This window comes from Lithobates pipiens, unplaced genomic scaffold (genome assembly GCF_037356315.1).
Source record: "Lithobates pipiens isolate NorthernLeopardFrog02 unplaced genomic scaffold, aLitPip1_a1.2 Scaffold_25, whole genome shotgun sequence".
Lineage (NCBI taxonomy): Eukaryota > Metazoa > Chordata > Amphibia > Anura > Ranidae > Lithobates > Lithobates pipiens.
Window position 1 is genome coordinate 43556399 of NW_027507787.1, and position 25341 is coordinate 43581739.

Sequence of the window (25341 nt, forward strand, 5' to 3'; positions counted from 1 at the left end):
TAGAAAGACGTGAACATTTCTAGAACTTCTTGGGGGTGTGTAACCAGGTTGCCCTTATTATCGCGTAATTTATCTAAATGTGGTGGGTTGATTTCTTGTTTGAGTTTTCGTGCAAACATAGTAGATGCGGAATTGCCATGCAGTAGGAATTTAGCCTTAAAATGTCTTAGGGCCTTTTCAGTGTTTGCAGATAGAATAGTGTCAAGTTGTTGACGTTTTTCTTGAATCTGACTATTAATTTCTTGTGATGGTGAAAAATGTATTTTTTTGTATAAGAGATCTAGATCTCTGGTAAGGCACTTAATTGTTGTAAGTCTTTCTTTATTTTTAGTTGCAGCAATGTGTATGAGGTGGCCCCTTAATACCGCTTTATGTGCCGACCAGAGAGTCGTGGGAGATATATCGTCCGTAGAGTTGTCAAGAAAGTAATTTTCGATATGGGTAGAGATCTTTTGGATGTTAGAGGGGTCTGTTAGTAGTGAGTCATTTAGACGCCAGTTAAAAGGGGTTGGGGGCAAACCTATGTAAGAGAAATCAATTGAGACTATATTATGATCCGACCATGGGCAGGAGTAGATAAGCGCTTTGGATGAGTTTGCGAGCAGGATGGGTGTGCAATATATGTAATCGAGGCGGGCATAACAGTTGTGGGGATAAGAGTAGTGAGTGTATTCTCTAATGCCGATGTTATGGGCTCTCCATGTGTCTATCATTTGCAAGCTGTTGAGAGTTCTATTCATAAATTTAGAAAAGGTTTTAGACGATGGTGCTGCGTTGCTTCTATCCAAAGCAGGGTGAGCAGCTAGATTGAAGTCTCCTGCTATAATCAAGTGCGGGGAGTTAAATTTCTCCAGGGTGTCAAAAAATTTGGAAAAAAATGCGTGGTGGGATTCATTAGGGGCATACAGTGATGAAATTGTAACAAGGCGATTATTAATCTTCCCCTTTATAATGATGAAGCGGCTATCTTCATCCTTATAAATGTTTTGGATATCAAAAATGATAGAGTTGCGAATAAATATGGCAACCCCTCTAGTTTTGTTGTGGAATGTGGTAAAGTATAGTTGACTGTAGGATTTATCAAAGAATTTAGGGTGATTTGTGGCTGAAAAATGTGTTTCTTGCATGAGGATAATGTCGGCCTTTAGTCTTTTATAATGTTGAAAGGCTTTTTTGCATTTGTGAGGGGAATTAAAGCCTTGGACATTGTGAGAAAGTATTTTAAGGCCCATTGGGAAAGAATTGAGTGAGATATGTTAGAGATATATTACCGATAGAGGTGACATAGGGTGAGCTAATTGTCAGTTGAAAAGGGATACGTAGGAGTTTAGGTGGTGTGAGTGTATCGTAATAGAAACCCACGTTTCGGAGAAAGTTAGATAAGATGGATCTTGTGAGTGTGTTGGGGATAGTGTGATATGAGATGAGGTCAAGAGGTATCACAGGAGTAATGGTGAAGTAGGACCATTGTACCAATGTAAAGTAACAAACAATATCAATGCATTTTTTAAACTGGGCCGTAAGGGCCAAATAACAACAAAATAAGAAACATAGGATATTCGAAAAGAAAAAGGGGGTCATATGGCAAAAGGCCAAATGACCCAAAAATAAAAATAGAAGGACAATTATGTCCTGAACCCGCTCACAGTGCCTAACGGGGCACCCCCTATAAGAGGGTGAAGTCGTCATGCACAGGGGCGGGTGTGGGGACAAACCAGCGACGGCGGATAAAGGGGGGGGGGGGGAGGGTAGAATAGTCGTACCCATATGTTGGAGCCACTGCCTCAGCAGTCAGTCAGGTGAGCTCAGTGAGAAAAATAAAAGGAGGTGACGACAAAACAAACAAAAAAAAAAAAACCCCTGTTTTTGAGTTGGTATAGTGATATAAAAAGATGGTGTTCAAGTGTGGAAGTTCAGAATCATGTTTTGGTGGATATAAAGTTGACTGAGTAGTGATCAGGTTATAAAGAAAAAAAATAAATAAATAATAAATTTTTTTAAATATAGTGGATTAAGACAAAAAAAAAAAAAAAAAAAAAAAAAAATAAAAAAAAAAAAAAAAAAAAGGGGAAGAAGGGGGGAGGACCTGACTATTCCTCTCTCAGACATTAAGTATATGCAAAAACCAGCAGAGAACTTTAGTTAACTTGGTTGAGATTCCAATAGCAACCATAGATATGGTAAAGTGGTTGACAACTCTCGAATGAAGAAAGGGGTTAGTCCTGGGGGGATTGTCGCCATCTTACTTGACCCCGTTGAGGGCGTCTTGAAGCTGGTGTTGACCAGATCGGCGAAGAGCGTGGGGTGGATACAGGTCTGGCGGGAGGCTCGGGGTCCAAAAGGCCCAGTTTAACTAGGAGTTCTTTTCCTTCAATGATGTTGTAGACGGTGTAGGTTGAGCCATTGTGTATTATTGACAATGTGAAGGGGAAGCCCCAGCGATATCTTATTCTAGCAGTTTGTAGAATTGAGGTGACCTCTTTCATCCTGCGTCTCCTGTCAAGTGTAGCTGGAGATATATCTGGGTATATCTGTATTCTGTGACCCTCAAATACAATATTTGGGGTATTTCTGGAGCCACGCATGACTTCTTTTAGTAGAAAGTCCTTCATACACATGATGATGTCACGTGGAGGTTTGTCAGGTGTTGGTTTAGGGCGAAGGGCCCTGTGAATTCTGTCGTAAGTAAATACAGATATTTGCTTATCTGGTAGTAAATTATGGAAGAGTTTGGAGATAGCTGGAGCGAGGTCGGTGACCGACTCTGGGATTCCGCGAACTCTAATATTGTTGCGTCTGTTTCTGTTGTCTAAATCTTCCATTTGTGCCTGCATAAACGCAAAGCTGTCGGCCAGGGTTTCATAATCTTTCCTGAGGTCATTGTGGGAGAGAGAGAGTTCGTCATGTTTGGTTTCTAAAATGTCAGTGCGGCTGTCTATGTTAGCAATCTCTTGCGTCAGAGCGCTGGTAGTTTTATGCAGTTCATGTTGTATTTTGTCAGCTAGTTTCTCATAAATAGCTGTTAGGCTATCATCTAGGTCAGCCTTGGAGAGAGGAGAGCTGTACTCACTGTTAGGAGTTGTGTGCTGTGCCAGCGCGGGGAGGCCGGAGACAACGGAGGAGCCGGCGCCATCTTGAAGCTTTTTAGCCTGAGGCTTCTCCATAGTTTGAATATGGTTTGTGGCGTGTTTGGAGCGGCTAATCCTCCGGTTTTTTTGGTTTGGCATGTGCTGGTATGTTCCGCAGGGGTGCTGGGTGGTTTTCGGCCGGGACAGAGACGAAAAGCCCTGGGAAATCTGGCTTGGCAGACCGGGTCAGACGGAGCTGATCTCAAGCACGTCCGTCCCACATCGCGCCGCGCATGCGCCCCCCCATAGACCTATTTTGAAGCATAACTTACACCTTTATCATTTTTTTGGGTACACAATAAAGTATTGATTAATGACCCATATGTTGCAGATGCTGTTGTATAGTCCTATCATTTTTGCAACAGTAACATTAAAGATTGAAAGTCACATCGAAAATTACTTTTAAATGAACAAAAACTACAAAGTGCCCTTTATAAATGGTCTACAGCAGTGGTTCCCAACCTCAATACTCAAGTACCCCCAAAAGGTCATGTTTTTGGAATTTGCCTCCCCCTAGCACAGGTGCTTTAAATCAACGTCAATGGCTTGGTATTATGACATCAATTTTAGCTAAGAGAAAATCCCAAAACATGGCCTCCTGGGGGTACTTAGGGACTGAGGTTGGGAACAACTGCTCAAGAGACTTAAACGTGCTACTGAAAAGAGCACTCAACACTGCCTAATTACAGTGCGACAGTTTTGGAATCTCTGTTTGCGTTATTAGCTGCAGAAGTAAGTGTATGAGTAATTGCACAGCAGAACCTTTTACACATGTCTTTCTAAAGCTGGCCATACACCTATAGATTATCTGTAGATTTTCTATGGTTAGATGGAAAAAGTGGGAGATTCCTCCATCCACACAGTTTAGCGAACATGTCGAAATCCGTTGCACGTTTTCCATCTAACCATAGAAAATCTGCAGATAATCTATAGGCGTATGGCCAGCTTTAGGAGGTGATTGCTGCATTGCCCTTGGAAAGCCAGCGGGTGCACTTCCCATCATTACCTGCAACATAAAGTGCTACGGGCATCCGTATTAGGAACACAACTTATTGTGTTGGGGTGATTTTTTTATTTCATTAACACATAATAATCATGTATTCACCATGATATGATACATTATAATTCCACAATAAAACATTACCTCTTCAACACTGGTGAACAAAGTGGACTTCTGGGTTTTTGAGGCTATGGGCAATACAGGCTGCTGAGTTGGTTTAGTAGTGGCTGGCATTGGCTTACTTTCTGGTGCACCAAACAAATCCTGAAACATTCCAGTTAGCAAATTGTATTACAACAATTATAAATAAAATAAATCAAATCAGCGCAAAAAAAAAATTTGTTAAACCTCTAAAAATTAATGCAGCTACCACAAAAGATCATCACATAATCCAAATAGAATTTACACAAAAGGGTGCAGCACATGAATTATATACTAATTAAAAACAGTCCAATATGGTCCAGCAGAAAGATAGGACTACAGATCTCAGCAATCACCAAAAAAAGGGTCCGCGTGTTGGAGCACACTTCAGGTAAAAAATGGTGACAGACCCTCCACCCCCAAAGCACTCGCTTCGCTCACCTCAAATCACCACTGAGCTAACAGGGGGAAATATCCTCCAGAAACGCCAGTTGATTCCCCTAGGGTGTAAAGAGGTGAGAACAAAGATATATCCAAGTTCACATCGTTGGCCAGTTTAAAACAACTTTTTATTTAAAAATGTGCTACTCACAAACATCTGTTGTAAACATGCATATCCAGAATATACCTGATGGTGCAGGAGATGCAGAATGGCATTTTAAACTGGCCAACAGTATGCTCTTAGATATAGCTTTGTTCTCACCTCTTTACACCCTAGGGGAATAAGCTGGAGTTCCTGCCTGTTTCTGGAGGATATTTTCCTAATGGGACTTGCTTTACTGACCATCTGTTAGCTCAGTGGTCTGTAATTTGAGGTGAGTGAAGCGATCCTCAAAAATTGTGAGGAAAGGCTCCCTCACCGAACTGTAAACTCACTTACCCTACGAGCGAAGGTAACTGCCACAAGAAAAATTGTTTTTAAGGTAAGTAACTTAACTGAAATATCCTCTAGGGGCTCAAAGGGGAATTCTACCAGAGTTTGAAGCACCAGGAACAGGTCTCTGGTTGGACAACTTCTAACCACTACTGGCCTGGACCTAAAAATTGATTTGAAGAATCTAGCTATAGTGGGATTTTCCGAGAGAAAATTGGAGAAAAAAAACACTGATAGCTGCCACCTGTGCCCTTAAAGGTACTAACTGGAAGACCTTTGTCGACAGCCTCTTGAAAAAATTCCAAAATTGAAGTAACATCATGAGCTAATCTTTGATCTTCAGATAACAATGAGTTAAAGAGGAAGTAAACCCTGATGGGTTTACTTCCTCTTTATCTCCCTGCAAAGGTAAAGCATAATGGGCTACTATGCATCGCATAGTAGTCCATTATGTGTCACTTACCTGACACAGGAGCCAGCAAAGTCACCGCTGTCCCCTGTAGTTCCGAGCGTCCATCTTCTTGGTGGGTCTCGCTGCTCCGGCGCTGTGATTCACCGGAGCAGCGATGACGTCACTCCCGCGTACGGGAGCCGACATTCGCGGCATATCGCTGCGATCTGCGGCTTGCCCAGTGCGCCTGCGCGCCGATGTCTACGGCGCATGCGCCGTAGACAGCGGTGGCTGTCTTCAGGTAAGTATCTCCTAAACCGTATAGGTTTAGGAGATATTTCTTGGACCTACGGGTAAGCCTTAATCTAGGCTTACCTGTAGGTCAAAGTGGTTTGTAAGGGTTTACAACCACTTTAAATTTCTTCCAAACCTTGGAATATATGGCTCTAGTGACTTGTTTTCTGCAATTTAACAGGGTCTTGACTACTTTGTCAGAGAACCCCCTGGGTGCTTAGTATCTTTTCTTCAGATACCAGACCATCAAGCTTAAGGAAACCACCTATGGGTGAGACACTGGACCCTTCAGGTGCACTGCTGTAATTGAGGCTAGATCCCCTTCTGCCCATGATAAAATCTCCTGGGAGATAGATTGAAGTATCCGACTCCTCGTACCTCCCAGTTTGTTAAGGTACACAACCGTAGCGATATTGTTGGATAGAATCTGGAAATTGTGACTCCTGATTTATGTTCAAAATGCCTGCAATGCTCTGAACCGCTAGAAGCGCTCTCTGATTCGACGAAGGTGGGCTCCCCATCTCCAGGAACTCGCACCCGTTGTGATCCTCTGGTATATAGGAATGGACCATGGTAGACCTCTTGTTAGGTGCATGTGTGTCGTCCACCACCACAAGCTTCTTTTTACTCTGGAGGGTAACAAGACCCTTGATTCCAGGGAACGCGAGTCTCCATCCCAGTCCCTTAGTAGAAACCGCTGTAATGGGCGTTGTTGAAATCTTGCCCATGGCACTGCAAGAAAGCAAGAGGTCATCAAGACCCACTGCTCTTGAAACCTCTCTCAGCGAGACCGACTGATTGGTCTGTAAGGTCTGCTGGGTTTCACTCTTTTAAACACCAGCTTCCCAGCGTCCCTGTTCACGCAGTTTAGAGACAGAAACTAGCGTCTCCGGCGCCCCCTGTGGACGTCACACGTCCTCATAGTGACCCCGCCGGGTACTTCCTGTGGGCCAGCTTGGAACGCATAAGTTCCGCCCCTTTACGAGCTCTGATGTACACCACATTGCTGCCATTTCCCATGCACTGAGAAGCAGAGACGGCAGCCACAAGCCTGCTCTCCTGGTGGATGTGCAGCTCTGGGACCTAAAAAAGGTAGGTAGGTATACCATCCTAAAACACCACAGGAGCCATACTCATGAGACCTAGGGGAACCAGTTCCTGGAAACCTTACCCCTCCATCTGGAGGAAACACCAATACTGACGTGGGGCCTGGACGACCGTCCTTTTAGCTTGTGGGGGTTAACGCATTTCCTGTCCTGGTAGGAGGAGCCCTAGGTCTCATGGGCTTTCCTGGAAGACCCTTAGCGAAAAACAATTTTCTTATCAAGAGAACCATAGAAATATGCCGAATGGGCTCAGAGTTGCCTCTGTAGGACCCCCAGAACTAAATTGAAATCTCAAGGGCACAAAGGTGGTCTTGACTGGCAGCAGCAACTGAATCGCCCCCTGTATAAAGGCTGAAAACTAAGGCATGCAAAGCAATAGGCCTTTGGAAGATAATTGATAATGCCAAAATTTGACCTTTTAAATCGTACCTAAATCCAGATTAATTTCCACACTTCTGCAAAAAAGCAAGAATCCTACCGATTATATATTTACAAAGATGTCTTGGACCCTAAGAAAACAGGTGCGGACGGAGCGCAAGGACCCATGGCCTTCCCACTGCCAACTTTACAATATGCACGCACCAGGTCCTTCTGGGCCAAGCTGGGGCTACCAGAATCACAGTTTTTCTCTCTTCCTTTATCCTGCACAGAAGCCGTGGCAGTTGCTGGATTGGAGGGAAGGCATAGATCAGGGAGAACTGGTCTTAGGGAATCACTAAGCCATATGCCCCGAGTGCAAGTGGATCCCTGTTCTGGAAACAAATTTGTCTAGCTTGTTGTTGAACCTGGATGACAACAGAGCCATGTCCGGGACACCCCACTGCTAGGAAATTAAAGAACACATTCTGGGATGTAGGAACCACTCCCCTGGAAACATCTGCTGGTGATATAGAAAGTCCGAAAGGCCAGTTCTCTACCCCTGGAATGAATACCACTGACAGGAATGCAGGAATGGTACAAATCTCTCTGCCCATGATAGGATTTGATCCACCTCTTTCTGGGCTGTCTGAATCCTGGTGCCTGCCTAGTGATTGATATAGGCCACAGCCATGGCATTGGATTGGACCCTGACTGGGCATCCCTGTAGCCTGGTAGTCCAGAAACTTAGAGCCAAGTGAGCTGCTTGAATCTCTAATATATTGATGGGCAAGCTTTTTTCCATCCAGGATCATTTCCCTTGGACAGTGGCTCCCTCCAGGACTGCCCCCAACCACTGGTGTCCATCATCACCACCTTCCAGACCACAGGTAAAAAGGATTTCCCTTTTTCATGCCAGAGGTCTGACATGAAATCGTGCATAAGGAACTGCTTCAAATGAAGACACAGTCTTCCCCAGCAGCCTCATGCACAGGTGTATAGAGGGCCATTTCCTCCCCCATACGACCTGGACAAGATCTCTTATGAATCCTGACCTTCAATGGTGTTAACAACACCCTTGCCTTTACTGTGTCCAATAACAGAGCCAAATATTCTAGTAGCTGAACCGCCAGTAGGGCCGACTTTGACAAGTTTTAAACCTAACCCAGGCATTCCTGGAACTAAACTGCCTGGGTTACATTCAGCCTTAGACCTAGGGCCGATTGACCTATGGAGTTATACGTCATCCAGGTATCTACTACCGATATACCTTGCGATCTTAGAATTTCAGGAGGCAGAATCAAGGGGCTGTGGCTAACCCAAAAAGTAGGCCAACAAACTGAAAATGGTGGTCTTCCACTACAAAATCGCAGAAACCTTTGATGTGAGCTGCAAATTGGTACATGTAGATATGCATTCTTGATGTCTATGGATGCCAAGAAATGTTTTCCGTGCAGAGAGGCCACGACTGAGCGAACTGACTCCATCTGAAAAGGCTGAATGTTTAGAAACTGATTTCAGAGCTTTGAGATCTAGAATAGGCATCACATCTCAGTTTGGTTTTGGGAATATGAAAAGATTTGAGTAGAAGCCCCTGAACTTCTCATCGGCTGGAACTTCTGAAATTACTCCTTGAGACTTCAGATGATCCAGTGCCTGAAAGCAAGACTTTCATTAACGGATCTGTGGGTATGCTGGATCTTAACCAAGAGGGGGTGTTGAGAGGCGACCCCAGGTCACGGTGTGTATTGGCACCTTCAGCCTGGTTTTTGCAAAGACAGGCATAATGATTGCACACCTGTGGGCTGGGTTTATATTCCCCTCAGGAAGAGAGCTCAGGGCTCACACTTGGAAACAGCTCCACCCTACCGGCAGGTGGCCTGGTGTAGGAGTCGGGTCCACGAAAGAGACAGGTGGGTCTCTAGAAGTCTGAGCATGTATGTCTGCAGGAAGTAGATGTGGCCCGCAACCAAGCAGCATGCAGCTGAGCAAGTAAGCTCCAGGAGGGAGTTTGACTAAGTAAAAGTGAGTGAGCCGGGAGGCTGAAGTTTTCTGTTATATAATGATGGTGGGACCCTCTGCGAGTGAAGACTTTCTGTGAAGTTTATTTTAAATAAAATTGGGCTGCCATTCCCTTAAAAATACAGTCTGAACTGACTTTTTTCCTGAAACTGCATACACCACTTGAGCTTAATCACCCCTATTCTGTACCCCTGAGACACTATAGAAACAACCCATCTGTGCTGGATCACGTCTTCCCAGGCATCTAAGAACTGTAATAGCCTTCCCCCCCCACTTGACTGAGTGGGGCTCCCCTTCATAAGGTGGGTTTAGGGCCAGTCTTGGTAGGCCTTTGCCCCAAAGCTTCTTCAGCCCTTGACCTGGAGGTTTGCCTTTAGACCCAGATGGCTGAGGCCGTCGGCCTGGAATTTGAAGTACTTGGCATTGGACCACTAGCCGCCATGAAAGATGATCATTTACTTCTTCTCCTAACGGGTAGAAGTGCACCCACCCCCCTGAAATCTTTTGGATATACTAATCCAGATCGTCACCAACTAGGCGCTCCCCATGGAAGGGGGACCTGGCTAGTAACTTTTTACAGGGCAACTCTGCAGACCAATTATTTAACCACAGAATTCTGTGCATATGTAATGACAGAAGAGCAAAATGTGAAACCTGCTGAATGGAATCCTTAAGAGCATCTGCTTCAAAACACAAGGCACAAGGTAAATCTGCCAACTTCTCAGCAGACTCCCCTTGACCAAGCAAACCCTTAGCTACCTGTTCAATCCAGTCTTTTAATGACTGACAAAATTCCTATAGCTGCCACCGCCGGTTGTGCTGCAGAGCCAGCAATAGCAAATTAAGCCTTTAGCAAAGATTCCATTAAACTTTTATTTACAGAAGAAATGGCAGCACCCACCGTTTGTATACACCATTTCTTTGTAAACTTTTCCTCCAAGGGGTACAAAAATAAAAACCTTTTGGGAGGAACAAAAACCCTGCAAGGGTGATCCCAGTTAGCATTCATTAAATCGCTCCAACAATGGGTGCAAAGGGAGAGAGAACTCTGTGGAGGGTGCAAAGAGCCTAATGAAGAGAAAGAAATCTCAGAGACCTGTAATGGAGGCAACTTAAAACCAAACCTTACCATCTCAGTAGGATTAAATTAACAATCTCTGGGACTAGGAGGCTGAAAATGGCTCTTCCGACCTAGATTCCCAGGAAGTGGAATACTCAGCCTGACCTTCCTCTAGGTCATTTACAGCCACTTCTTCCACATCTTCTGCCCAATCCTGCTCCAATGGGGGGGGGGGGGGATCAGGTGTAGGCCAGCTGATGCCAAATTTTGCTTTGTCACGTAGGCTGAGGCAAAAGCCTTTGACGTAGCCACCATGCCAGACAACCGTAATGGCTCAGATTGGCCACTCGCTTTTGGCCTTTCAGGGGAGTTTTACACAGAGGATGCACATCGGCTGGCACCCCTTGCTGCTGTGCCCCCCGCCCCCCACTCTTCTCTCCGGGAGGACATTTCTCTAGGCAACAAACTCTGGCGGTACCAAAACCACCTGTGCACTCAATCCACCTGCAAGCTGTAATCAGCTATTGGCAGTACACAGATAGTTACCCCTGTACCGAACCTGTCAGTGCCTGATCCATCCACCCACAGTGACTCCCATGCCCAGCCGGAGTTGCTCTGTGTCCCTTTCAGCTTGTCTGTAGGAGTCTACATGGGTGAGACCTATTGTACAGGCAGAGAAATCCATCCCTGCTGCCCGCCGGGCTATTCAGGGAGGCCGGAAATCACCGAGAATATACATGCACCATAGCGGGCTCCTTGACATCACTGCCCTCTAGCGGGGAGATCCAATATGGCTGTGTCTATCTTTTTTTTTTTGCTTCAGGTAATGGTGCACAACGTCTTTCAAGAAATCACTTACTAATCCTGCCGCAGGATTCTGCTTATAGCCAGACTCCAATCTTCACCCATCACAGCGGGTTCTGTCTCCTATGGACCTTCAAGGACTAGGTCCCCCCTACATCTGTAGAGCACCCTGCCTGGATCTCTTTTGGAGTTTTTCTTACCAAGGGCACAGGATTCCAGGGTCCAGCGCCCCAAAAGGTCACATTACAGGCAACACCTTGTAGTGTTCCATCTAATTGAGGCTCAAGTACCATCTGGATGGATCCGATCATATAGTTCCTTAAATCCTTACCAATCTTTGTCTGGGACTTAATGCTAAAACATGAAGAGCTTCTCCAACCATAACCATCACCTCTCCAGACACTGACAAAAAAAACACAAAAAAAAACGGAGGTACTTTCTGTATGAGAGGTGTTATACAGGGGGGAAATTTCTGTCTTTGGATTTTCCAGTGTCCATTTCCCTATAGGGGGTGTATAACCCAGTTATTATGGCTGCTCTGTGTCCCATGATGCACCATAAAGAAATAATTATGTTCTGAAGGTTGAAGTGCTATGGACTTCTATTTTATAATGCTAGATATGACAGATTCTATATGCTGGCTTCAGCCTTTTGTTCATCAGCCCCTGTGTACCCTCAGGACTACTATCCATAGGGTTCAATAAACCAAACAGGAAACTTTAGACAGCATTGCAGTGCCTGTAAAATCAACAAAAGAGGTTCAGGTACACAGCAAGCATCCCTTTTCATCACACCAATGGGCTAATGTTGATATACCATTATTTATATGAGTTAGGTATGAGAATGTTTTTAAAATACCATTTTTAGAAATGAAAAAAACTTACTTCATCTTCATCATCAAAGAGAGACAAGGCTTTACTGGTTTTGCTTGCTGGTGCTGCCGACGTTGCTGCTTTAGGCTTGCTGCCAGTTTGACTTGGTAAAAATAAATCAGACTGGTAAGACAGAAATGGTGGTTAGATAGAACACTGTAAAGCCAAATAGTGACAGAAATAACAGGGAAACCCAAGTTTCTGGATTTTCCCCAATTATTAAAAATATCTAGCTGAAAACTCAAGCATGTATTTACAGTGTGCCCTCAAACATGATCTCTTCCACAGGGTACATAAAAAACACTCTTTGATTTTTCTTTACCTGTCAGATATAAAAACACCTTCTAGTTAAAGCAGAACTTTAGTCTAAGCCCTTGTACACACGGTCAGAGAATCAATCGGAAGGTGTCCTATTGGACCGTGTCGTCGGATAATCCGACTGTGTGTGGTATGCATCGGACTGATTCCGTCGGAATATCCGTCGGACCCAATTTTCCAACATGTTGGAAATATTTTCCGACCAACTGGTTCGATCGGACATACTCCGATCATGTGTAGAGAATTTTGATCGGACCAAGTGCCACGCATGCTCAGATCAAATTCCTACATCAAAGTTATTGGCTACTAGCCTGAACGTAGTCCCATCGTAACGAAATTACGTCATCACGTTCTGAATGATCGGATTTTTCGACAACTTAGTCCGACCGTGTGTATGCAACAGTTTTGGACAAGATCCGACGGACAAAATCCGACGGATTTGGTTGGCAGAATGTCCGACCGTGTGTACAGGGGCTAAAAGTTAAGTCCTGATAGATCACATCAGGCTGGCCCCTTTTTCAGGTATAGCTTCGTAAAATAATAAAAATAAGCGTCTATACTGTTGAAAATCCAGTAATGCACCGTCTCACCCTGCTCTGCACATGTTCACTTGCTCTGGCGCTGTGCCTAAAATCAGAGCCACTAGAGACAGATCACCTCACAGCTTTAAGAATTACTGTTGTTGAAGGTAGAAGAAAGCAAAAGGAATGACACAGATTGTGCTAAGGGAACATAGATTAGGGAGGGAGAAAAGAAAAGCAGACGGAGAGGTCGACAAGACAAACTCTGCTGCCAAGAAGATCCAAAAGATTTAAACTTACAAGGATATTGTATTATCTCCCTGATATTCTCTCCCATCTCCATGAGGGGCAGCCTGTGAACTTTAGGACTGTAAAGCTTCTGTCAGCCTTCCTCTCTAACTTCGCCAAGACATGCAGTTAAGGTTGAAAATGTACACATTTTACTTAGACCCTTTTCACGTTGGGGTGCTTTACAGGTACTATAGTGCTAAAAATAGCGCCTGCAAAGCACCCTGAAAGAGCTGCTGCTGTCTCTCCAATCTGAAAGCCCCAAGGGCTTTCACACTGGAGCGGTGCGCTGGCAGGAAGCTACAAAAAGTCCTGCTAGTAGCATCTTTGGAGCAGTGAAGGAGCGGTGTTATACACCATTCCTTCACCGCTCCTGCCCATTGAAATCAATATGGCAGTGCGGCTATACCGCCGGCATAGCGCTGCTGCAGCAGAGCTTTGCAGTGGTTTTAACCCTTTTTCAGCTGCTAGCGAGCTAAATGTGCCCCGCTATCAGCCAAATAGCGCAGCAAAATTGACGGCTTTACCGACGACGCACACCGCTTCGGTGTAAAAGGGGCCTTAAAGAATGTGACGCATAGATTTTAAAACCAAGGCAAGGGGGAGAGTTTCCAATAGGGAAGTGAGTGCATTGGGCTTCAACAAATGGTGGGCAATTTACAACACACACTAGTTTTGGTAGCATAATTGTTAATGTGGAACGCATGTTCTTTTGTTAAAGAACATTAATTGTTATCAAACTGTTAAGGGTAAAGGTCCCCTTCGAAGTAGATGTAAACTCTAACCAGATGAAATTACTTTTTTTTTCAAATCTTTACCTGCATCTACTCCAGCCACTTAAGGTCTACATGCACTCTCTCCAAAGTTGACTAAACATCATTGTTCTGGACCAGTTTAATGATAGTTCACAACAGTGGACTGAGCCAACACAAGGCGAGTTGGCACGGCCATTTGTAGTCTCATTTGGATGCATGCGACAATGCAGAAGTGCACGGGGGGACAGCTGCCACCCCATAAAGGAGGCAATTTCATGGCAGAATCACCATGAATTCTTACAATGAATGCTGCAGATTTAAAAGTAGTAAAAGCAACCTTTGGCTTGACATTAACATGTTAAAGCTCATCTCAGATTTTAGAGCATGGTTTAAGATCCACTTTAAAATAGTGATTTTTCCTACAGCTTACCTGTAAAATCCTTTTCTTGGAGTACATCACGGGACATAGAGCAGCCATAATAATTACTATGTGGGTTATACGCCACCTATAAGTGGACACTGGCAGATCAATCAAATTGGAAGTCCTCCCCTATATAACCCCTCCTACAAAGGAAGTACTTCAGTTTTGTAGCAAAGCAATGAATATCCCAAAAAAGAGGGGCGGGACCTCTGTGTCCCATGATGTACTCCAAGAAAATGATTTTACAGGTAAGCTGTAGGAAAAATCCAATTTTCTTCATCTTACATCACGGGACACAGCATAGCAATACCAAACACCACAGTGGCTCTGATGCACCTGACACCACTGTCCATCGGGAGATGTGGACACCACCAGATCACTGAACCCAATACCGGTGCACCTGCCTCCCTCGGCTGCCTCTCTTTTCTGCAACCATTTAACTGGTATAACAGGTAAATAATGTAGCAACTATATTAGCCAAGCTAATAAACAGTCTTTCAAGGATGCAGCCTAAAACAACAATGGTTACCGCTATGCAACCCCTGCTGTCATGTACCTAGGTATGAAAACATGCAAGTATACAAGTATTCTTGCCTTAAGTGCATTTATTTATGCAGTTCAAGGCAAATAAGCACATATGTATGTAGTCCTAGGCAAAAAAGCACACGCATTTACGCAATAAGCAAGCATGAGTTTATGAAACGTGTCTATACAAACGTGTCCATGCAATGTTTTTTATGCAAACATATGTTTACGCAACATGTATCTATGCAAACGTGGTTACGCAAACATGTATGTATGCCAACATGCGTTTATGCAAACACGTGTATATATATATATATATATATATATATATATATATATATATATATATATATATATATATATATATATATATATATACACACACACACACACACATACACACACACATTTATGTACAAACGTCGAACTAAGCTCCTGCAAACCAAATGCATGGTATTCTGGAGACAACTCCTTAAAGTGCACTGATGCCCATGCTCTTATGCCACATTTATCTATGCAAAACGTGTTTATTCAAACATGCGTTTAAGCAACTTGTCTGGCCACACATTTAATTTGTAAAAACTCACACTTCATTAATATCTGTGGGCTGCTGTTATGTCTCAAGAGGCCCTGCTGAACCTGCAGTCCACATGGTAAACATGCTAATATAGAAATAGGCCATACTGAGCAAGCCTGCGTCCTCTAGTTGCTGGAGGAGAAACAGCAGCCCACTCTTCTAAGAAGTACATAGAGCATGACTAAACAGCACACTGCCCCCAGTGGCAACTGAGAGAAGACCAGCCAGATTATTATTATTTTAAAGAGAAACTGCAAAAATGCAGACTTACCATTCCTGCTGCAGGACTCTGAAGATAACAGGAGTCCAACCTTCACCCATCACAGCAGGCTTTGTCATAAAAGACCATCAAGGACTGGGCCCCCCTTAATTTGGGGTCAACGTCCCTGGACCTGTATAGCACAACATAGCACAGGGTTCCATCACGCAGGGCCCAGAGCCTTAAGGCTGCATTACAGGCAAACCTCAAGGACTTCTCTCCTATTCAATGAGACTTGAGTACCATCCATTTTGGCTGACAGCTTTTTATAATGGATCCAACTGAAGTGAATGATTCTTAATTGAACCGCCCAGACCTCCAAGTATGCTCCAAGAACATGTTTATCTCATCAGCGACCACCACCTTACAGACGCTGGCAAAAAAAAAAACAGCGGTACTTCCTGTATAGAAGGGGTTATATAGGGGATGGCATTCTGTTTGATTGATCTGCCAGTGTACATTTACATATAGGTTGCGTACAACCCATGTAGTAATTATTATGGCTGCCCTGTGTCCCATGATGTATGATAAAGAAAGGCTCTAGAAGCGTTAATACATGTTTAGGAATAGATCACTGTGTTTCATATAAAGAGTGGTCATTAAAAGAGTAATTCTGTTCCTTGTGGAGTGAATCATGTTGTGTCTGGAACTGCAAAGTGCAGTGGACTTTATGGTTCAATACACATAAGTGCCACAAATTTTTCACTAACTACAGACTGCAATGTTTATCTGCAAGGATGGTCATTTTGTTATGTTGTTCTGCCCAGGAGACCTTCTAAATATTGTCCTGGCTATATTTTTCATTTAAAAATACCTCTGAATCATCCTCATCAGAGAATAGACCCTTGGTCAGTCTTTTGTTTGAAGGTTCAGGTGGTTGAGGTTTTTCTGCAGGCGTCTGTATATTCTAGAACCAAACAAAGATATATGAATGCAAGGGACTTCAGGCCACTGAAACAAAGCTAAGTATTGCAGACTTAAAGCGGTTATTTTTTCGGGGTTAAAGGTTCTGTTCCCTTAAAGCATGGTATATAGCACAGTGCTTGTGCTGTGTCATTTGGCCCCCTGTATACCCTAAAAAACCTGGCTGATCCTGTCTGGCCATGCCCTCCCCAGATTACAATTGTGGCTGCTGAGCCCCGACATTGAGGTCCGTTTGCGTTATTCCGTCAGCCGAAGCCATGCTATCTGCAGCTCTCCCTCGCTCTCCTCTCCCTCGCCTCCTTGCACCAGTGCCCCTAATTCCCCCCATCCCGACTCCTGCTGTCAAATCTGCTACTAAATGCTGCCATCCTCTCTGTACCATTAAAAAAAGATTTCCTGTGTTCTGTAAAAAAAAAAATAATAATTTGCCGATGGTACCCGTATGAGCTCCGCTCCCGCCACTTAGCTAACACATGTCTCTCTCCTCTCTCCCCCTCCTCCCCACCAGATGTCAGAAGGAGGGCTCGGCTCGGAATCAGTTGAGTGCCGGGAGCAGAGCTCATACAAGTACAATCAGGCAGATTTTTTACAGAATACACTGAAATGTCTTATAATGATACAGAGAGGATGGCAGGATTTAGTAGTTCCCGTCAGAACACAACAGCACAGCGGGGGGATCTTTGCAGCAACACTGCTTATGTTGGTGCGGTGATGTCAGTTTTTCTTCATTCAGCCCGCTGGGTTGAACAAAAAAACCCTATATTTTTTTGTACTCACCGTAAAATCCTTTTCTCTGTAATTCACCGACTGACACAGCTCCTCTCTTAGCCATTGGGTTGTTACGCCATGTTTAGGAGAAGACTAGGCATAAAATTATGAAAAACACAGAACTTTTAGTTCCGCCCAAGGGGCGGTCCCTTGGGCAACAACCCCCCAGTCTGCCATGCAGCCTCAGTACGTCAACAAGCAGTATAACGTAAAGAAAAATAGAAGGGGCGGGTGCTGTGTCAGTCAGTGAATTACAGAGAAAAGGATTTTACGGTGAGTACAAAAAATGTTCTCTTATATTTACCGACTGACAAAGCTCCTCTCTTAGCCATTGGGACATCCCCAAGCAGTGCCAAAATGAGGGGTGGGAAAACCGCATAAAAACTTCATCCACCATGGCAAGTGGGAACTAGTATAAACTTTGCCCACAAAAAACAACAGTGTGGAAAAACCACCACAAACACAGGGTGCTCCTCAACAGACACACTACCCTCAAACTGCACCAAAACTGCGGTAACAAATGCAACAGTGCATTAAACGTAAAGGTACTGCGTTTTTGCCCAAAAAACAGGAAAAAGGGAAAAGGGAAAAAAATTGTACACGCAATTGCAACTATACAGCCGCCTGCAAAACTTTGCAGCCAAAACAGGCATCAGCCGATGCACTGACATCTACCTTGCAAATTTTTTACGAAGGTGTGAACAGATGACCAAGTCGCAGCTTTACACAGATGCTTGATGTCGGAAGGCCCAAGACGTTCCGATTACCCTCGTGGAGTGGGCCGTGACCGGAAAAGGGGGGCACCTGCCCCTTCAAGGTGTAGGCTTGTACTACAATCTGTCTAATCCACCTGGAAATGGTGGCCGACGAGACCGCCATGCCTTTCTTTGGACCAGCCAGCGAAACAGTCTGACTTCCGGGAAGGGAGCCGTGACAGACAAATACACCCTCAGAGCCCGAACTACGTCCAAGGGCCACCTCCTTAGGATGTGTCGGCTTAGGACAGAGATGGAAACACAATGTCTTCTTTGATGTGAAACGCCAAGATCACCTTCAGCAGAAAAGAAGGATGCGGATGCAACACCGCCTTATCCTTGTGGATAACCAGATAGGGCAACTTGCAGGACAAGGCCGCCAGATCCGAAACCCTCCTGGGTTGATGGGATGGCCACTAGAAAGACCACTTTCTGGGGAAGAGTCAACAGAGGGATCTCTCTGATATTTACAAATGGTGTTTGCAGCGCCGACAACACCAGATTTAGATCCCACAGGGCAACAGTGGATGCACTGGAGGAACTACATGACGGACCCCTTGGGCAAAAGTGCTCACTAGGAGAGTGAGACGCCAGGGGTCACTGAAAAGAGACAGCCAAAGCTTAAATTTGTCCTTTAAATGGTGCTCAAAGCCAATTTCTGGTCTACTGCTTGCTGAAGAAACAGCAGGATCCTGGACATAGAAAAAAAGAGTGCAGATGCCATCCTTTCTCCTCACACATGGAGATGTAGGCCTTCCAAGTACTATGATATATCGTCCGAGAAGATTTCCGTGCTCTCAGCATAGTTGGGATCACCGAGTCCGAAAAACACCTGGCTCTCAATAGCCATGCCGTTAAAACCAGCGATGGTAAAGCAGGATGGAGAATCAGACCTTGAGACAGACGGTCTTCTCGTAACGGCAGTCGCCAGGGGGCGTCTGCCACCAGGCACACCAGGTCTGCGTACCAAGGACGCTGGGGCCAATCTGGGGCAATCGGAATTACTGGAATTCCCTCGGCCTCCACTCTGCGGAGCAGAAGTGGTAACAGCTTTAGCGGAGGAAAGGCATAGATCAGCTGGTACTGATCCCACAGAGCCACCAGCGCATCTGACGCGTCTGCTCACGGATGTCTTGTCCTGGACACGAATCTCGGCACCTTCCGATTGAGATAGGCCAGAAGATCCACATCTGGTGTGCTCCACCACAGGCCCAGTAGCCTGAACACCTCCGGATGCATGCCCATTCTCCTGGGTCCAGCATCTGGAGACAGATAGCCCGCCTGCCAGTTCTCCACTCCCAGGATGTAAATGGCTGACAGGGCCGGTACATGTCGCTCTGCCCACCGAAGTATGTGAGCGACCCCCCCGCGTGGCGGCCGAGCTTCTTGTTCCTCCTTGGTGATTGATGTATGCCACAGCTGTGGCGTTGCCTGACTGCAACTTGGATTCCTCCACCGACCAGAGGCCCCGAGTCGACTGAACTCCCATTACTCCACCCCAGCCAGATAAGCTGGCATCCGTTGTGATCACCGTCCATTTCAGAGGTAGGAACGACTTCCCGGACTGAAATACCAGGGACGTCAGCCACCAGATCCTGGAATCCCTGACTAACTGGCTCACCTGAATCTGTCGATCCAGGGACAATGGAGATTTGCCCCATTTTGTCAAAATCTCCTTCTGCAAGACTTCTGGAACTGGGCATATGGTACTGCCTTGAAGGAGGCCACCATGAGTCCCAGGACTCGCATGCAGAAGTGTAGCGACGACCACTTGTGGTTCATCAGCAGTTTTAACGCGGCTCTGAGAGTCTGCAGCTTGTCTGAAGGGAGAAACACTCTTGCTTCCATGGAGTCCAGCAGCAAGCCTAGGTAATCCAAACATTGAGATGGTATGATCACCGACTTTTTTAGGTTCAACAGCCACCCAAATTCCTGCAGGGTCTGCATGGTGATCGCCACATCCTCCTCTAATTCTGAGGCGGAAGATGTTCTCAGGAGGAGATCATCTAGGTATCCCATGTTGCCGTAGCAACACAACAGTAGCCAATACCTTGGTAAAGACTCGGGGGCTGATACCAAACCAAAAGGGAAAGCCACAAACTGGTAGTGGGCTTCCCCAACTGCAAATCACAGAAACTTCTAATGCCGGAGGCATATGGGTATGTGCTGGTATGCATCCTGGATTTCTAAGGACGCCAGGGAGTCCCCTTGATAGAGTGCAGCGACTACTGAGCGAACTGATTCCATTCTGAACCTCTGTACTTTCACAAAGTAATTGAGGGCTTTTATATCCTAGATTGGATGTACCCCTTCCATCTTGGGGACTACAAACAGGTTGAGTAGAACCTCTTGGAAACGTTCCGATTCCGGAACAGGTACTACCACCCCACGACTCAGCAGGTCCCTTACCGCCCCCAAGAGGGCCTCCCGGCGAGCCGGGAGTATGGGTATGCTGGAGGGGAAGAATCTGTTTTGTGGCCAAGAGAGGAACTCTATCTTGTAGCCGGAGCAAATCAGATTGCAGATCCATTGGTCAGACAGCCCAGAGGTCCACCGGGGCTGCAAACTCCCAAAGGCGACCCCCCCACCCGTGTTGCGGGTGGGGGCAAACCTTCATGTGGTAGAACTTTTGCTTGCAGGCTTGCGGTCCCAGGGATGCTTTGGTCCTTCAGTGGTCGTCCTATCGGGCTGGGGACATTTGGTTGAAGCTCTGGGCAGACGAAAAAGCCGTTTGTGAGTGGAAAATGAGGGCCCTTGCCTACGGCGGGGCTCCTTAGCCTTCTTGGCCTGTGAGAGTAGAGTACTCTTACCACCTGTGACATTTTTAATAATGTTATCCAAAGAAGCTACAAAGAAACGGTCGCCAAGGAAGGGAAGATCCGACAGGGCTTTTTTGGATGCCTGGTCAGCAGACCCGCATTTTAACTAAATCAGGCACCTCAGCACCACTGCTGACACTGAAGCCCTGGATAACAGGGGAAGAGTATCCAGGGCCGCATCACAAACGTACTTAAGGCCTTGCACTAGTTGGTCTGCTAGTACCACGCAGACAGGAGAAGCCCGTTTTCCCAGTTCGCGGGTCAACAGTTTTGCCACTTAGTGTCTACGACACAAATGCGGATGCCAGTACTGGTCGCATGGTTGACCCGACAACCGTAAACAAGGAACGAGCCACTGCCTCAGCCTTCTTGTCCGTGGGGTAATTAAATGCAGGAGTCCCCTCTACTGGGATCGTGGTTACTTTGTTTAACCTGGATACTGGGGGGTCCACGACCGGAGGAGCTGACCATCTTTTGAGAAGGCTCTCCTCAAAGGGGTAACGCACCGCCATGTATTTGGGGACCGAAAAGGTCCGTTGCGGTTGACCCCATTCCTTGTAAATTAACTTATTTTGATAAGTCAGATACGGGAACACCTTAGGTGAACGCAATGGCTTATGGAACCCAAAAGGGACCGCTACATCAGGAGAGGGATCTGCTGGCTCCTGAATCTTCAGGGTATCACGCACAGCGGTGATAAGTGCTCCAACAAGAGCTTTGTTGCGCACGGACCCGGACTCATCCTCACTGTCCAAATGGCCCTGGTCAGCGTCATCTGAAAATGACAAAGCAGGGATCACCAGCCTCAGCAAGGCCAGAGTCTGCGTCAGAGGTCTCCCCAGAGGACGGGGGGAGGTGGCTGTCAGGGGGCGCTTCTTAGCACCTTTGCGCCCACGCACCGCCTCCATCTTTGCAACGAACGAATTGAGGACCACCGACAAAGCATCCGGGGTACTGCACATTCTGCAGGCGAACGGTTGCAATTGCCTGGATTTTGGGGGAAGAAACATCAGTTTCTGAAACCATGCTGACCCTACCCTGTCTGCCACCTGATGGGGACTTAGGACAGTGAGGACACCCTCCTAGCTGCTGCTGGCTGAGGGGCTCTTTCCCCGCAGGACTCACCACTCTGACTGGTTCTGCGCTGTCCAGCTAGTAGTGCCTGTGTTCCTGGTCAGCTCCCAGGTGCATAGGAGATCACACTGTCATCCAGAGCTGCTGCTTATGGCGCTGAAACCGCTCTACAATGTGTTCAGGCTCAAAGAAAATGGTCGCCGAGCATCCAGTATAAGGATATAAAACACATGGAAGATGGCCGCCGGACTACAGGAAAGCATGCTGCTCCTAGACCGACCAAAAAATGTGCTCAGGCTTCAAGTAAATGGCCGACGGGCATCCAGTATAAAGGACAAAAACACTGGGAAAATGGCCGCCAAGCTACAGGAGAGCATGCTGCTCCTTGACTTCACCTAAGATGGCCACTGAACACTGAAATACCATGAGGGACAGTGACAGAGAATGGCAGTGAACAGCGCTGCAGGGATTACAGACACAGCCTCATCAGACACCTCCAGGGAGAGAAAACAAAAAAAACAAACACACATGGGGGCACAGCCAGCTCAGCTCCCCACACCCCAGGTGAGCGCCCCCCCCCCAGAGAGCCCCTGAACATGAGACACACACCGCTCAGCAGCAACATGCAGCATCCCCCACAGGGACGGCGGGAGGGAAGAAAAGGGACAAGGAGAGAAGAGAGGGAGGTGAGGGACCCCCGAATCGACCTCCCAGGGAATGCCCAGCTGCTCAGCCCCACCAAGGCAGGGAGAGCTGTACTTACCAGTCCTGCAGAGCTTGGAGACATTCCATCACAGACTCACTCTCCGATCAGTACGGGGTGGCTGCGGGCCACGGCACATTGTGACGCAGACATCAGTAGCCCGGTTATATGTGTGCCCCGGAGCATTAAAGCTCACTGACCACCTCTGGAGCGGAGGTACATTGTGGCCGACCCAGCACGTAGCTCTGGTCTGCACACCTTCGCTGGCCAGGCTGGGGAGACTACAAGGATAAGGGTATCCAGCCTGTCACCCAGCCGGCTGTTGACAGCAGATCACAGGATCTTTAGTCTTGCACAAAAAGCAAAGCTTCTGCAGAAAAAAAACCCAGACCCGATGGGCCCGCAGGGTTCCTAGGTCCTTCTCCTTCACTAGGCAAAATAAAATTGAGGCTGCATGGCAGGCTGGGGGGTTGTTATCCAAGGGACCACCCCTTGGGCGGAACTAAAAGTTCTGTGTTTTTCATAACATGTTATACCTAGTCTTCTCCTAAAGGTGGTGTAACAACCAAATGGCTAAGAGAGGAGCTGTGTCAGTCGGTGAATATAAGAGAAAAAAAACACAACACGTGCAAACACCACCTTTGAAAGTTTGTATGTAGGGGACTTACTGTATAGCAGAAAAGAAAAACACCCATAACACATATAATAGATGGCATTAAATTATTGCATAACTGATATTAAAGACAATATAAAAATCATCGGTATTCACACCTTTTTGTCCAGGTCTGTAGCAACTTTATTTTTGGTAACTGTTGCAGGAGGCATAGAAGGGTGGTCATTAAATAAGTCATCATCATCTGCAAATAAATCAGCAGCTGGTTTGGCTTTAGCTGAAAGGAAAAAAGCGCATGTTTAGGACGTTAAAGAGCACCTATAATGTGCGAAAATATAATAGTGTGGTAGTGGGTGTTCCGGAAGTCAACGATACACTTACAAGTTGGAATTGTCCGGTTTAACCACTTGACCACCAGTCTTTTTCTGGCACTTTTTGTTTACAAGTTTAAAATTTGCATTTTTTTTGCTCGAAAAAATTATATATATATATATTTTTTTTAGCAGAGACCCTAGAGCAGTGATGGCGAACCTTGGCACCCCAGATGTTTTGGAACTACATTTCCCATGATGCTCACCTAAACTGCAGAGTGCATGAGCATCATGGGAAATGTAGTTCCAAAACATCTGGGGTGCCAAGGTTCGCCATCACTGCCCTAGAGAATAAAATGGTGATCATTGCAATTTATTTATGTCACATGGTATTTGCGCAGCAGTTTTTCAAAAGCAATTTTTGGGAAAAAAATACATTTTAATGAAATTGAAAAACACAAAATTGCCGCTCACAGCCATTACTAGTAAAAAAATAAAATAATAAAAATGCCATAAATCTATTACTTATTTTGTAGACGCTATAACTTTTGTGCAAACTAATACACGTTTATTGCGATTTTTTACCAAAATTATGTAGAAGAATACATATCGGCCTAAACTGAGGAAGAAATTAGTTATTTTACATTGTTTTTGAGGGAATATTTATTATAGCAAAATTGAAAAATATAGCTTTTTTTGTTTATAGCACATAAAATAAAAACTGCAGAGTTGATCAAATATCACCAAAAGAAAGCTCTATTTGTAGGGGGGGGGGGAGGACATCAATTTTGTTTGGGTACAGCGTTGCATCATGACCACGCAATTGTCAGTTAAAGCGAAGCAGTGTCGTATCACAAAAAATGGCATGGTCATTATGGGGGTAAATCCTTCCGGTCCTTAACTGGTTAAAGCGATTGTAAAGTTTCGTTAAAACACACAAAAAAAATTAAAACGCAAACAAACATGTTATACTTATCTGCTCTGTGCAGTTGGTTTTGTACTGAGCAGCCCTGATCCTCCTTCTCAAGTCCCTCTTTGGCTCTCCTGGCCTCTCCCTCCTGTTGAGTGCCCCCACAGCAAGCAGCCGACTATGGGGGCAGCCGAGCCAACTCACAGCTTCCTGTGTCTATTTAGACATGAAACTGCAGTTTGGCCCGTCCCTCTCTCCTGATTGGCTTGCTGACCGATTGACAGCTGTAGGAGCCAATGGCACCACTGCTGCATCTCAGCCAATCAGGAGGGAGAGTCTCGGACGGCTGAGGGATTCATGGACATTGCCGGATAGAGAGGGGGCTGAGGCAAGTATTAGGGGGTGCTGTGGAGGCTGCTACACACAGAAGGTTTTTTTATCTTCATGCATAGAATGCACGAAGATAAAAACCTATTGCCTTTAGAACTCCTTTAAGTTATCCAGCCATGTAAACACAGCAAGGGGTGGGATGACCACAAGTACACACACACACACACACACACACACACACACACACTATGAATTCTTGGTCAGAGAACACAGATTCTATGTACATTACACTATGAACTTAATGCGTCAATTTAGCCATTTGGCTAATGATGTGCTTTGTCAATTGCCGGTAAACATTAGATGCAAGCTGCATGGTAGACTTTTTCACCAATCTTGCACAAGCATGCATGTAATGTGAAGA

At 45.7% G+C, this 25341-nt stretch overlaps 1 protein-coding gene across 2 annotated transcripts in view; it reads right to left on the reverse strand.

Annotated features, from left to right (window-relative positions):
* The window catches only part of WASHC2C (WASH complex subunit 2C), a 146968-nt gene that overhangs the window by 51218 nt on the left and 70409 nt on the right, over window positions 1-25341 (reverse strand). For both annotated transcript variants that reach the window (XM_077454384.1, XM_077454383.1), the window contains exons 15-18: window positions 23528-23646; window positions 16528-16620; window positions 12062-12172; window positions 4273-4392 (exon numbers count right to left, since the gene is read on the reverse strand). In XM_077454384.1, coding sequence (XP_077310510.1) covers window positions 4273-4392; window positions 12062-12172; window positions 16528-16620; window positions 23528-23646 — 443 coding nt within the window. The remainder of the gene's footprint in view (window positions 1-4272; window positions 4393-12061; window positions 12173-16527; window positions 16621-23527; window positions 23647-25341) is intronic.